At 31.3% G+C, this 13,607-nt stretch overlaps 1 protein-coding gene across 1 annotated transcript; it reads left to right on the plus strand.

Moving 5' to 3' along the window:
- The first annotated feature begins 3,950 nt into the window (after nt 1-3,950).
- On the plus strand, nt 3,951-7,068 carry LOC111063110 (venom allergen 5). The gene has a single exon (XM_022350799.2). The coding sequence runs from the start codon at nt 5,043-5,045 to the stop codon at nt 5,916-5,918; it is 876 nt and encodes a 291-aa protein (XP_022206491.2). The 5' UTR covers nt 3,951-5,042; the 3' UTR covers nt 5,919-7,068.
- The last annotated feature ends 6,539 nt before the right edge of the window (nt 7,069-13,607 follow it).

Genomic DNA, 13,607 nt, shown 5'->3' on the forward strand with positions numbered 1-13,607 from the left:
TTTGCTATTAGAAAAAATGACTAGCAGTCAGATATTTTACAATAAATGAATTAATCACTCACTTTGACAACGAGATATTTCGGCAGGTTCGCCATCTTCTTGGTTGTTACAACTATAAATGTGGTTGTCACAACCAAGAAGATGGCGAACCTGCCGAAAGATCTCGTTGTCAAAGTGAGTGATTAATTCATTTATTGTAAAATATCTGACTGCTAGTCGTTTTTTCTAATAGCAAAAAGTGTTTTAATAATAAGCAGTTCGTGATGGAAAACAACATTGAAGAGCAAAATCAGTTCTATTCCCAATTCTAATTGATACCAGGATGTATGTTAACAGGAGTAGCCCAATGAAATAATTGGGTACTCATTGAAAACCAGGACAATATCTCAATTCATAATATTATATTCTACAAATGGAAATAAATTGAAAGTTGCATTTGTTCAAATGCTAATTAATGAATAATTATTATTGAACGAAAATCCCAATTAAATGCTGTAAATCACCCCGAAAACTTCTGCTACTGAAAATATTGACAACAGGGTAAACTGCTAGATGGAAATTCGATGAGCGCTACTACACAAAAAATATTTGTCAGCCCGGGAACACATAATTTTTGAATAGTAGCGCTCATCGAATTTCCATCTAGCTGTTTACCCTGTTGTCAATATTTGCAGTAGCAATATCAGTAGCCGGGTACAAATAATTTTTGTATAGTAGCGCTCATCGAATTTCCATCTAGCTGTTTACCCTGTTGTCAATATTTGCAGTAGCAGAAGTCTTCGGGGTGATTTACAGCATTTAATTGGGATTTTCGTTTAATAATAATTATTCATTATATTCCATTGAGACATTTTATGACAACTTGAATACTTCTTCTTCTTCTTCTTCTTCTTCTTCTTTTTCTTCTTCTTCTTCAACTAGTGAAGCAAAATTTTCACCTGTATACTCAGAAATGTTTCAAGGAAGTAAACTTCCTCTATGGAGAAGCTCTAGGTGACTTCTGTATCAGTTCTATTCCAAATTCCAATTGATAAGTCGTCTGTCAAAAAGAATAATTATATAAATACCCAGCATTGAAACCCAGTAGAATTTCTGTGATATATATTCCATTAATATGTTCTGTGACAGCCAACAATAGATCATGAGGGTACAGCTACAGATTTACTGTCCGAAGTGAACAACTAGGCTGTTCTATATAGGAAACGTTTCAGCTGTACGTCAATATTGGTACTAGGAAGGAATAGCATGTAGTTGCGGCATTAAATCGAAAGTGACATCGATTTGCTCATTAAATAACAGTTCTTCCGTTTTCAGACCCACTGGTCGAACAAATAACAGCCTTCATAAGGGCCAGCGATATGTGAAGCCTACTCTACCTTGTAGCAGAGACAAGCAATATAATATAACTTATGCTTATCCTTTATCTATGTTTGTAGTCTGTATATACTCCGTCATAGATTTCAAACCATCTCATGCTGTATTAGGCGAGTATTGTTTATGTTTAATATTAAGGTGCGTACAGATATACGCGCCGCGAACATGAGCAATTCACTTTTAATCAGCTGATACCAAGCTTTTTATATCTGTATCTTACCGTTTCTGTAAAAATACAGATATAATCAGCTAATTAAAAGTGAATTGCTCATGTTCGCGGCGCGTATATCTGTACGCACCTTTATGTGTATTGTTTGATACTCATCCACAATATAACTAGTGACCCCCTGGGTTGGAGGACTCGCTCATGAGCTGTTGTATTGTAATCTTTGAAAACTTATTATTAATCTATTGTAATAATTTTCTCAGCATTTCAAATACATAGAACTCGTGGCTCGAGCGCAAAAGGCTTCTCTTATTCCAGTTACGCCAAAAATATTGTTTAAAATATTATTGTTTTTGTATGTTTTTTTGGCAATAAACATCAACTTATAATTATATTATTATCTTGAACTTCATCTTGAGCATTCATCTTTGAAACATTATTATAATATAGATAAACTTGACGCTTTATATTATCTACTTTTTACTCTTTCTCAAACCATGCTTTGATTTTTGATGGCTTTTGTTTTGATTTCTACATGATTTTCTGTTCCTTTATTCTTATATTTTTGTACTAATTACCCGAGCTTACGCACAGGCCTATGTTGCCTATGTAAGCTCTTACATCCATCTGTAGGCTACAGGGAAATATATATATGTGTAATAATTATTATTAATAAAGTTTGTAGTAAATTAATTAGTGTAATTGAATTCTGTAGAAATTAGCAAATTATTTTTGTGAAAAATCTGTAGTTTTTGATTCACATTGATTATGATGAAATGTATCTATAAGTGATTACAATTTACCGTATGTTATGTAAATTTGTATCAGATGGATGAATAAACTTGATTTGACTTGATTTGATTTGACTTATCACTTACCGTACTCAAACATAGTTCACATAAGAGGACCGCACTAATTGTAACTTTTTTTGAGGACATTGTCTCGAATTTATTATTATATAAAATGTTTCTCTCATAAAAACACTTGACTCACATGGGCTACTTTTTAAAAAATTAATAAAAACAATATACAAATCTTGAAGTACCCTTTATTTTTTGAAAACTTTAATATAGTTCAATAACTAGTTTCGACCCTAACTTGGGTCATTTTCAAGTTAAAATGTAATAAATGAAATAAATCTACATTTTAACTTGAAAATAGCCTTAACTAGTTAAGGTCGAAACTAGTTATTGAACTATTTTAAAGTTTTTAAAAAATAAAGGGTACTTCAAGATTTGTATATTATTTTATTAATATGTATCTCTCAGTATTCCATAAATTGTTCATGTTGATTTTTGTAAAGTTTTGACTTTTTCTAGTTCATAATTTCGTCCTATGCTTTAGGCCCCAATCAGAGAAAATTTGGTATTATGTTTTGTCACTTCCAGGCTACTCCTATATGAACATATGATCCAATCCACATGATCTAAGTACCTACTACCAATTTTGACGAAATTTCTACATTAGTTGTTGATATTGAGACAGAAAAGAAAATACCGGTAGGCCTACATTCAATCAAGTAAATGTTATTGTACTTTTACAATTTACCTAGGTTATAGCCTACCCATTCCTTGAGTTCATCTAGTAAGGTAACTTTCAACGACACTATATTCTAATTTTTAATATTAGTTGTTAAAAACTGTTGAAAATCGATTAAAAAATTCGACAGCGCCAAAATGTGAGTACTAGTTTTCAATAACTAATATTCAAAAATTAGACTGCAGTGACGTCGAAAATAGTTCAAAACGGATTATTAACTTGCAGTTTGTTATGGATAGTGAAACAGATGCTAGTTTATAATTCTTTGTCCAATAATAAGGATAGATTTCATGAAATTCTAGAATAGATACAACCCATTAACAAAGTATAAGTACCTATTATTTATATGGTACTTCAGAAATGAAAAAAAAAACAATTTTAAACTTTTATAATCTATAGTGTATTCAGGTGAGAAATACCTCAAGGTAATAGTTTTTCTCCCGATCATATCAATTGCTAAGCTTTTTGTAAAAATAAAGAATAAATTATAATGGTAGTAATATTTATAGTGGGACTAAGCTCCTACAGTGAGGTCCACGTTATAATGGCAGTGTTTGATTAGCAATGGTATTGCTATCCTTGTCTATCATTCAACAAAGCGTATAGTGCTATCTCTTTCTCGCTCTGCTCTGTCGCCAGATCGTCTTTTAACAATGTAGAATTAATAATTAATTAACAAAATATTTGATCCTATATTATAAAAACTTATTATAAAATTATTGAAAAATGTAATTTCTCGCTTAATAAAACATAATTGATAATTTTAAACGAGACTGAACCGTTAATATTACATCAATAAACCTGTATCAGCTACCATCTATAGAACGCATTGACGAGATAGAGTATCGGCAACGTTTTTCTCAAATACTATTATAACATGGACCTCACGTCATAGTACTAGAATATTTAAGAAAAATTTGAATAAACAGTTATTTTCCATTTGCAGGTCTGGTATTTCAAAGAATATATCAAGCATTTCAAGAGCTTTCAGAATTGTATCTTCGTCTGAACCTGCCAAGGTCTCCTATTAAGTAATTCTTCACTATTGCTGTATCTAGGAATTATTTATTTACTTGTGTGAGAGATATCAATAACCTTCCATCCTGAATTGACAACAATATAAATAATAGTTCACAATAGTATCAATCAAATGAAGACCCTTGAAACACTAATCAATGAAGACATTTCAATCAATTAAAAGAGACATTAGAAACCGACTACTTTAAAAAATACGATTGCAATCTACATTGAAAAACGTTAGCAATCAAGTGAAACTCCATAGAGTTTATAAATAGATATCAGTCTTTTTACCGTCAAAACACAAATCAATAAAAATATTTCAATCAATCGAAAAAGACATTCAAAACCTACTGCATGAAAAAACGTTTGTAATTTACATTAAAAAACGTTTGAAATCAAGTGACGGACACTCCAAATTAATTAAATAGATATCAGTCTTTTTAACTTCAAAACACTAATCAATAAAAACATTTCAATCAATTAAAAAAGACATTCGAAACTGACTACTTCAAAAAACGTTTGCAATCTACATTAAAAAACGTTTGTAATCAAGGGACATTCAAAATTAATGAAATAAATAGATATCAGTCTTTTCACTTTGAAAACACTAATCAATAAAAACATTTCAATCAATTGAAAAAGACATTCGAAACTGACTACTTCAAAAAACGTTTGCAATCTACATTAAAAAACGTTTGTAATCAAGGGACATTCAAAATTGATGAAATAAATAGATATCAGTCTTTTTACCTTCAAAACACTAATCAATAAAAACATTTCAATCAATTGAAAAAGACATTCGAAACTGACTAGGTACTTCAAAAAAACTTTGCAATCTACATTAAAAAACGTTTGTAATCAAGGGACATTCAAAATTAATGGAATAGATGTCCGTTTTTTACTTTGTCGTCCTACAGAAGTGAAACGCAAAGACTTCGAAACGATGTTGAAGATTTCAATGCTTCTCTTACTAGTGATGACAACAGTGAATTCGTACAACTTGAGTATACCTCACGGCGACTACTGTAAGATCAGATGGAACCACGTGATGTGCGTTTACACGAGCGACAAGGTGAGCAAAGACTGCAATGGACCAGTGGTTGAAGCACCTATGACAAACAAGGATCGCCATACAATCCTTCTCGAGCACAATCTGTTCAGAGACAAGGTGGCCAGCAGGTATTACGGTAATCCCACTTCGTTCGGATCATCTGGCGAGATGTACGAAATGACCTGGGACTACGAGCTGGAGATGTTAGCTCAGCGCTGGGCCGATCAATGTAAACCTTACGAGTTCGACCATAATCGAGACACCTGGCGGTGGGCTGTGAACCAGAATGTGTACACAGGCTGCTTCAAGAACCATTACGATCTCCGCACAGATTACATATTAGAGCACTGGGGGCCCAGAGAGATCCCCCTCATGGATGTGAAAAAATGGAGGGGAGAGCGCAACCGACTGGAGCCAGAGGTCCACCAAGTTCTCAATTTAGTCTGGCACAACACCAAGTTCATAGGGTGTGGCAGGAGGTTGATTAACACGACCAAAGCAAATGATAAGGTGAAAAGCTACATGATGTATTTTGTCTGCAACTATGCGCCGTCGGGCCAGTTTCGCTTCAAGCGGCCATATTGGCATCGACCCAGAGGAACCTGCACTAGTTGTCTGTGTTTGCATCCATATCCAAATCTGTGTGCGGCTGCTAGTCCTGTCAATAGCATGATCCATGGAACGAAACGGGCAGCCAGTAGTAGAGAAGAAATTGAGAGTGCTGCCGAGAAGCGTGCTGTTTCTCAACTTCTTCTCCTCAGTTGTTAATCTGGAGTTGGAGTTGAAAGATATCAAGATGTTGTGATATATTATGTCAAATTATGTGCCGGTTGCACAAAAGCCGGTTAAATTTTAAACGTGATTAATTCTACGAGAACCAATCAGAGAAGCCGTCTTATCAAAAATGGCTTATCTGATTGGTTCTCGTGAGTTGTTAATCTGGAGATGGAGTTGGAAGATATCAAGATGTTGTGATATATTATGTCAAATTATGTACCAGTTGCACAAAAGCTGGTTAAATTTTAAACGTGATTAATTGTACGAGAACCAATCAGAGAAGCCGTCTTATCAAAAAGACTTTATCTGATTGGTTCTCGTGGAATTAATCACGGTAAAAATTTAACCAGCTTTTGTGCAACCGAGCTAAGTATTATGTAAGTTGGCTACGGTACCTGGAAATCTATCAAGTCAAACCTTAGCCTAAAAATTGGAAAATCTCTTCCAAGAATTAGGTTTATTATTAAGTCTCTTCACAACCCTCCATCATAGATATTAAATAACATAATATTATTGTTCAATTTCCTTGAATACGTTTTCAATCGTCAAATTATGTATTTCTTCATTTCGCAATTGTTCTATTTCATTCTTTCTAGTGGCTACCAACAAGCTCTGAAAGATTCCTGATTTGTGACCTTCATTTGTAATCATTCAGTATCTTGAACATGATATTAACCTTCCATCATAGATAAATAACATAATATTATTGTTCCATTTCCTTGAATACGTTTTCAATCGTCAAATTATGTATTTTTCTTCATTTCTCAATTGTTCTATTTCACTCTTTTTAGTGGCTACCAACAAGCTCTGAAAGATTCCTGATTTGCGACCTTCATTTGTAATAATTATTATTATCCCAAGTATCTTGGGCATGTGATACTGCCTTGTACCATCTCATCAACAAACATCACTACATTAATATAGAACGTAGTATCATTCATCCCTTAAACTGTTTGTATCACTTAATTTATTTCTTGAAGTTTTCAGTAATTCCCACACTTCTTGATTTATAATTTGATAGTTAACTAACATCTTTAATACTATTATTTGTGATTTCTTCTTTTCTTATTATCTTGTTGTTACTAGTTTTCTAAATGCTTTATTAGATTGTGATTAATTTTTTCATCGATGATTATTTTCTTTAAACCGTGTTATCATTTTATAAATAAAAAATATTTTCTCCACTAATGAATGTTATTTATTATCGTTCTGCTATTCCTTTGTGAACTTTATCCTTCTATTGTGCTTTATGTAGAGGATTAATACACATTTGTTTTAAAACTGCATTTAAATTGATCTGAGTCTGTTTAATAATTATTATAATTAAATTAATGTTATTTTTCAACAACAAATCAATATTATGTTCTCTAGTCTGTGCTTGAGTCAAGTTAACTTGTTAAGCTACCTTGAATGAAATTTCACTGCAAAAACGCTCGTAAAATAATTAAATGGTTGTGCAATAAATTACTATAAGCCTACTCTAGTATATAACCCCTAGATTCACGCTTGTACACAGAGAAAGTTCATTGTAGATCAATATATCAATACTGGTTTATAAAGTTTAAGAAGGGTATGCAGAAATTAAATATAACAGAGGCAGATTTACTAATCAGAGCAGGGCTACGGAATCAGCTTAAGACTGTGCAAAGGCTAAAAATAAACTTTCTACTGGTGATATTTTTCAAAGTTTTTTGATTTGTATATCATCAAGCTATCAAAATGAAAAAGTTTTCTCAGGAAAAATTTTTTTCCGATCATTACTTTTTGAGATATGAGCGCCCAAAGTTCAATTTTTTGGGTCAGAACATTTCAAGTTAGGTAAGAGATAAATCCATGAGATTTAGAGGATATTCATGGTATTGTTGATCTAATAAAACAAAATTTTTCTGAAAATATCAATTTTTGAATAAATTGAGTAATAATTTTGAGTAAATTGAATAAATTTCTCAAAAATTGATATTTTCAGAAAATTTTTGTTTTATTAGATCAACAATACCATGAAGAATCTATCCTCTAAATCTCATAGATTTATATTTTACCTAACTTGAAATGTTCTGTCCCAAAAATTTGAACTTTAGGCGCTCATATCTCAAAAAATTAATGATCGGAAAAAATGTTTTCCTGAGAAAACTTTCTCATTTTGATAGCTTGATAGTAGGCCTATACAAATCGAAAAACTTTAAAAAATAACACCAGTAGAAAGTTCATTTTTAGCCTTTGCACAGCCTCAAAGTTAATGTTTTCCCAGACAAACCCAGAATTGAAACTTGGTCGTTAGAAAGACGAATCGCTCAGAGTGCGAGGATTAAAGAGTATTGGAGGCGAAAGCAGGAGACCAACGTAAATAATAATAGGTCTAATGGCGTTTCGGATAACGGTTAATGGTGAATTACTGTGGTTCTTAGTTGGGCTATACAAAATGAAAAAAATCTGGTGTGGCGCACTCACACAACTTTCCTTGCCGTAATGAAAATTGATCACCTGACGCTAGTGTACCCGCGCATCTCAAGTCTACTATTCAAAGATTTGAGCCAGCTGGTAACAGGGCAATAACGCTGGAGACACACATGAGGTCTGCTATCTCTTCATAGTGAATCATTTAATAGAATCAACAGTTGCCAACAGTTTGCAATTTAATAATCACATTTTCTCGAATTTCGAGCTTGTTTTTAATTTTAGGTGAAAATGTTACTCAACATTAATTGTAGAGATTCTCATGCTCAATCTATTCCACTCGAAATGTGTTGTTTTTATTGTATCTGAAGCCTGATAATTGAGAATCTAAAATCAAACTTTGCATAGATGGGGCGGAGCTCCTGAAATTTTTACAGATATGGGATTTGTGGCAGTTGATAGAGCATATCGATGACTATTTCAGGTATAACTTTAATCAAAATCGTTGGAGCCGTTTTCGAGAAAATCGCGAAAAACCTTGTTTTGACAACATTCTCGCCATTTTAGCAATTGTTGGTGTCGGATCCTTATATTGTAAGGACCTTACGTTCCAAATTTCAAGTCATTCCGTTAATTGGGAGATGAGATATCGTGTACACAGACGCACATACACTCATACACACACACATACAGACCAATACCCAAAAACCACTTTTTCCTCCACCTACTGTCTAAAGTACTTACTTTACTCCCTGAAACCTAATACTAAAGTGTCACTTTTTCGCTCTCGGTAGTAAAAAAACAGAAAAACTCCCTAGGGACTAAAAGTGACTCCATTTAAATAACATGGGGAGCATCTCTATTTTGAAACTTACATTGTAATAGGTTAGAAGGTCTAAGCTCAGAAGAGAAAACATAATAGAGGTGTCTGTCATTGAGTCAACTGAATTCAACCAGAAATTTGATTAACTCATGAAATATATGTTTGTATGATAATTATTATATTCTTAATATTAGTAGACGATAAAAATTAATACAATTTTTTAAATATTTTATTTTATTCAAAATACCAGCCAACAAATATGTTTGATCTGTAATTCAAATCTGAACCGCGTGATCAGGAGTCAGCCATTTTTGGTAGCTGCTCAGCTGATGTAATTGTTACAACTTTTGCCGATAGATAGAGCAATCGGCAGTGCCAATCAGACGACCAGTTTTTAGGTTTTAGATTTAGGTTAAAAAAATGTAGATGGAGGAAAAATGTTGTGTACATCACGAGCAAAAAATACTTTTTCTCCCTCAGGAAAATTGCTGCCCTCGGCTTCGCCTCGGGCTTCAAACTTTTTCCCACAGGGAGAAAAAGTCGTACTTTTCACTCTAGATATACAAATAACTATTTTGGAATCAGGGGACCTTGAAATGTATAGAAATTTGGAAATTGGGGTACCTTAATTTTTTTCGGAAAGCAATACTTTCCTTACCTATGGTAATAGGGCAAGGAAAGTAAAAAAAGATCAATATTGAGTAACTTGGTAAGTACGGAACTAGTTACCTGTAAAGGCAATACCTGTAAGAAACTATACCTGAAAGAAATTCGGGGTGAAGAATAAAATGAGCCATTTGATACTGAAACATTTTCCATCTATTGAATCTGGTACATAAAGGACACTTTAATAAATATAATATGATTGCACAAGAAACAATAGAAGCTAAACAATTCCTTCAACCACTAACATGTCTAATGTTCTAGAAAATTATTCTCCATTTTAATAATAAAGCCTTAGGTGACACCTGAATTATCCATCTACTACCATATATATCAAAATAACTACTAATTCATTTGGTTGCTGCATAAAAGAAAAACTGGTTAGAAATACAACGAAATCTGTTACTACACACCGTTCTAAAAACATTTCATTTTAAAAAACGACAATATTACACCAAGTTTGTACACTATTGCTTTCTAATATATAGCGCCTGCTAGGGAACACAAGGAATCTAATATTGATAGTAAGTACGGTACATAAATTTTTAGAATTATTACAGTAAAAATTGAAGATTTTTAATAAAGGTTGCTAGCTATCTGTATGCAAGTATACTTTAGTAAATTTGTCAATAATAAAAATATATAAGCCTGAATCGTTATCAATGTGAGATGGTCATTACTTCAAATAATATTTATTATTTCTCAAACAATAATTTTGACTCTTCAAACCATAATTTTTCCAACTGATATATTAGAATATTGGTAAATCATTGAAAAAAGCATAAACAGCGAGATATTGCTGTAATATTGGATATTAATATTTTTAATTATGAACGAAACAATGTCTGTATAATAAATTTCAAGTTTTAGAAAGTTTCTAAAAATTCTAATCTGTTAAATACATATCACGAAGTTCGGTGTATAGCCTACAGCTTTCCACTATAAAATCTTCTGCAGTTTTTCAAGTCTAATGAACTAATTGGAAGACTAAAATGAAAAAATGTAGAAGAATAATTGCAATGAACAAAATTATCATAATACATTATTGTAGAAATCTTTTATAATAATAGTGATTGATAGATTTACACTTTTGAATAAATTTGAGATTTTCAGTTTTATCTGAAATGTTTAATTTAGTTTTCAATCAACTGTACCGTAGACAGGATTATAGAAATGACTTGCTGTGGTATTGGCTTAATTAAATGACATTATTATTATGGTATTGACGTTATTGTATTTAAACTGAATGGAAGACAAAAATTATGATGAAGAATATGTAAATTTTTATGTAACTATTTACTAAACCCGTAAAACAATTGCACATTATTAAACAACTACTGAAATGAAATTAATTCAAAGAATCTCACACACATGAGAGATATCAACTAAATACAAATAATATTACTATCTGGGAGTAAGTAAAACTTGTATTACTTTCGCGGTAGTAAAATATTGAAACATATTTATGGATAAAAATGTGCAGGCTCAAGAAAATGAAGGTTTGAAGCAGTATAGGTGAAGTATAGAAATTTTAAAATTGGTAATAGTTCGTGAATCTAATTTTTCATTTTTCAAAAATTAATGATTGATACTCCAATTATTTATTTGATGCATTCCTTCAAAGTAAAAAATACATGTACTATTGAGCGTTAAATCGAAATTTACAGATGATTGTGATTCAAGACTGTTGGCCTATAAGATTAGTGACTAGTCATGAAATAATTGAACTATAATGAAAATAAATTGAATAACTTTTATTGTAAATTGAAATTAATCTATTTGTTTGAAAATAAAATATAATTATCAAATTGATATGAGTTTTATATTTGTTAGAATTATTATTGGATATATTGCATACAGATAGCAGAGCAACATCCAGAAATCAAAAACAGTGTTGAAACGAAATAATATTCAGATGGAAAAATACAGTGTTGACTTTCAAATACAAAAATAGATTCTAGATGAAACATTTCTAGGAGACAATGGTATTCAAAATTCTATTGTTTTCATTATAGTGAATGAATAATTAATTATAAATTGATTATTATAAACTGTAATAATATCAACTATATTACTTTCATATTTGAATTGTCAGTTCAATACATTGGTGTTAAGTTTAGAACATTAAATAAAACCTATAAAGCCTAGTAAAAATAATTTGATAGCTGAGTTAAGTCGGTAAAAATGTTTAGTTATAAAAGTTAGGAGTAAAGAATCTCATGACATATGCACCATACATGACATTTGATGAAAACTAATAAAGAAACCGTGAATTTTCAACAGCCAGGCAAATCATAAAATTCATATTTTTACTAAAATATAGAAAGAATCAAAAAGCTGTAATCTAACATTTTAGCTGTCAAATACTGGAATTTTCAGTGGTAGACTGAAAACTAAAAGAAATATTGTTTAATGCCGCCTAAAATTGAAAATTAATCTCAATAAATAATGTTTTGGCTCTAACATAAAATTTGAAAATATACCTTAAGACCCAGAATTTTATAATACTGTAATTTAATCTTAAAGATTAACAAAACACACTGAATATTTTCAAATCTTACTGTTATAGAAATACCAAGTATCACACCATTATATTTAAGATAGTTTCAACCCTTAAAATCAAAGAATAGGAAACAAGTGGTAGATGTTTGTGCAATAAATACTGTAATTCGATGTTTACAAAATGGCTGAAATTGGTCACTAAAAAATGACTCGAGTCAAGTAAGGTTGATGTAAATCAAGGATTAACAAACCTGAAGAAATATAGGAATAATTTTATCATTTACAAAGTAGACTGTCTGTTATGAGCGGAAAAATTGGCAGATGCGAATGAAACGTTTGAAAAAATTGGACTTGGAAATTTGAAGAATTTTCAATCATTAATTTTTTTCAAAGATACAAGACTGAATCAAATTTGATTTGAAATCTACAAGCTTGAACACATTGAAATAAAAAACACAAAAACTATCATAGCAATTTCCTTCTATTGGGAAAATATTTAAAACAACAAAATTCGACTAAAACTTGTCGAATATTTTTCAAAGTTTGAGAAAAATTTGAAACAAAATTTAAGGAAAATTTGAGACAAGAATTTCTACTTGTGAGTTTCTCACAGAAACAAATTTTGGGAGAAAATTAAATAATAAACGGTGGTAAAGACAAAATATTCTCTATTTATTGAAAACGTTTCTGTATAACTCAAAACGATTTGGATACTGTTTTCATTCTTGTTGGAACCAAATTTTTCAATTAATTTAGATAAATATAATCTAAGTTTTTCATAATTTTGTGATAAAAATAATTTATAATTTGCACAAACATCTACCTCTCAGTTAGCTCGATAAGTATTACAGATAACCGCACAACCGTTGTTTTACAATTAATTTAAATACAAAATAAATAACATTTAACTGTCGACATTAATACATAAGCAGTTCATTGTGTCTCATTACTCGAGAATTTGTACAGAGATTTTCTTTCTGGGAACAGAGTGAAATAAAATTACAGAATTAAATGCTCTTCTCCTATTAACAGTCTTATTGGTCACGCCCTACAATCATCAGAATTCATCGATTGACACCTATTCATAACAGCCAAGTTACACGAAATTCTGCACCACTTTTCAAAGTAAAACAACCATCGCTTCTAGACAAACTATATAGGAAATAATGTGGTAATTTGTACGAAGTACTCTTATTGGTCCCCATAAAGAAATCTGCGATCTATTTCTAAGCAAAAGTCAGCAGTTTATATTGATTAAGAGCCAATAAATGGTTGAAAATTGCAAGATATAAAGTTGA

Source organism: Nilaparvata lugens, chromosome 4, assembly GCF_014356525.2.
Source record: "Nilaparvata lugens isolate BPH chromosome 4, ASM1435652v1, whole genome shotgun sequence".
NCBI classification, from domain to species: Eukaryota; Metazoa; Arthropoda; class Insecta; order Hemiptera; family Delphacidae; genus Nilaparvata; species Nilaparvata lugens.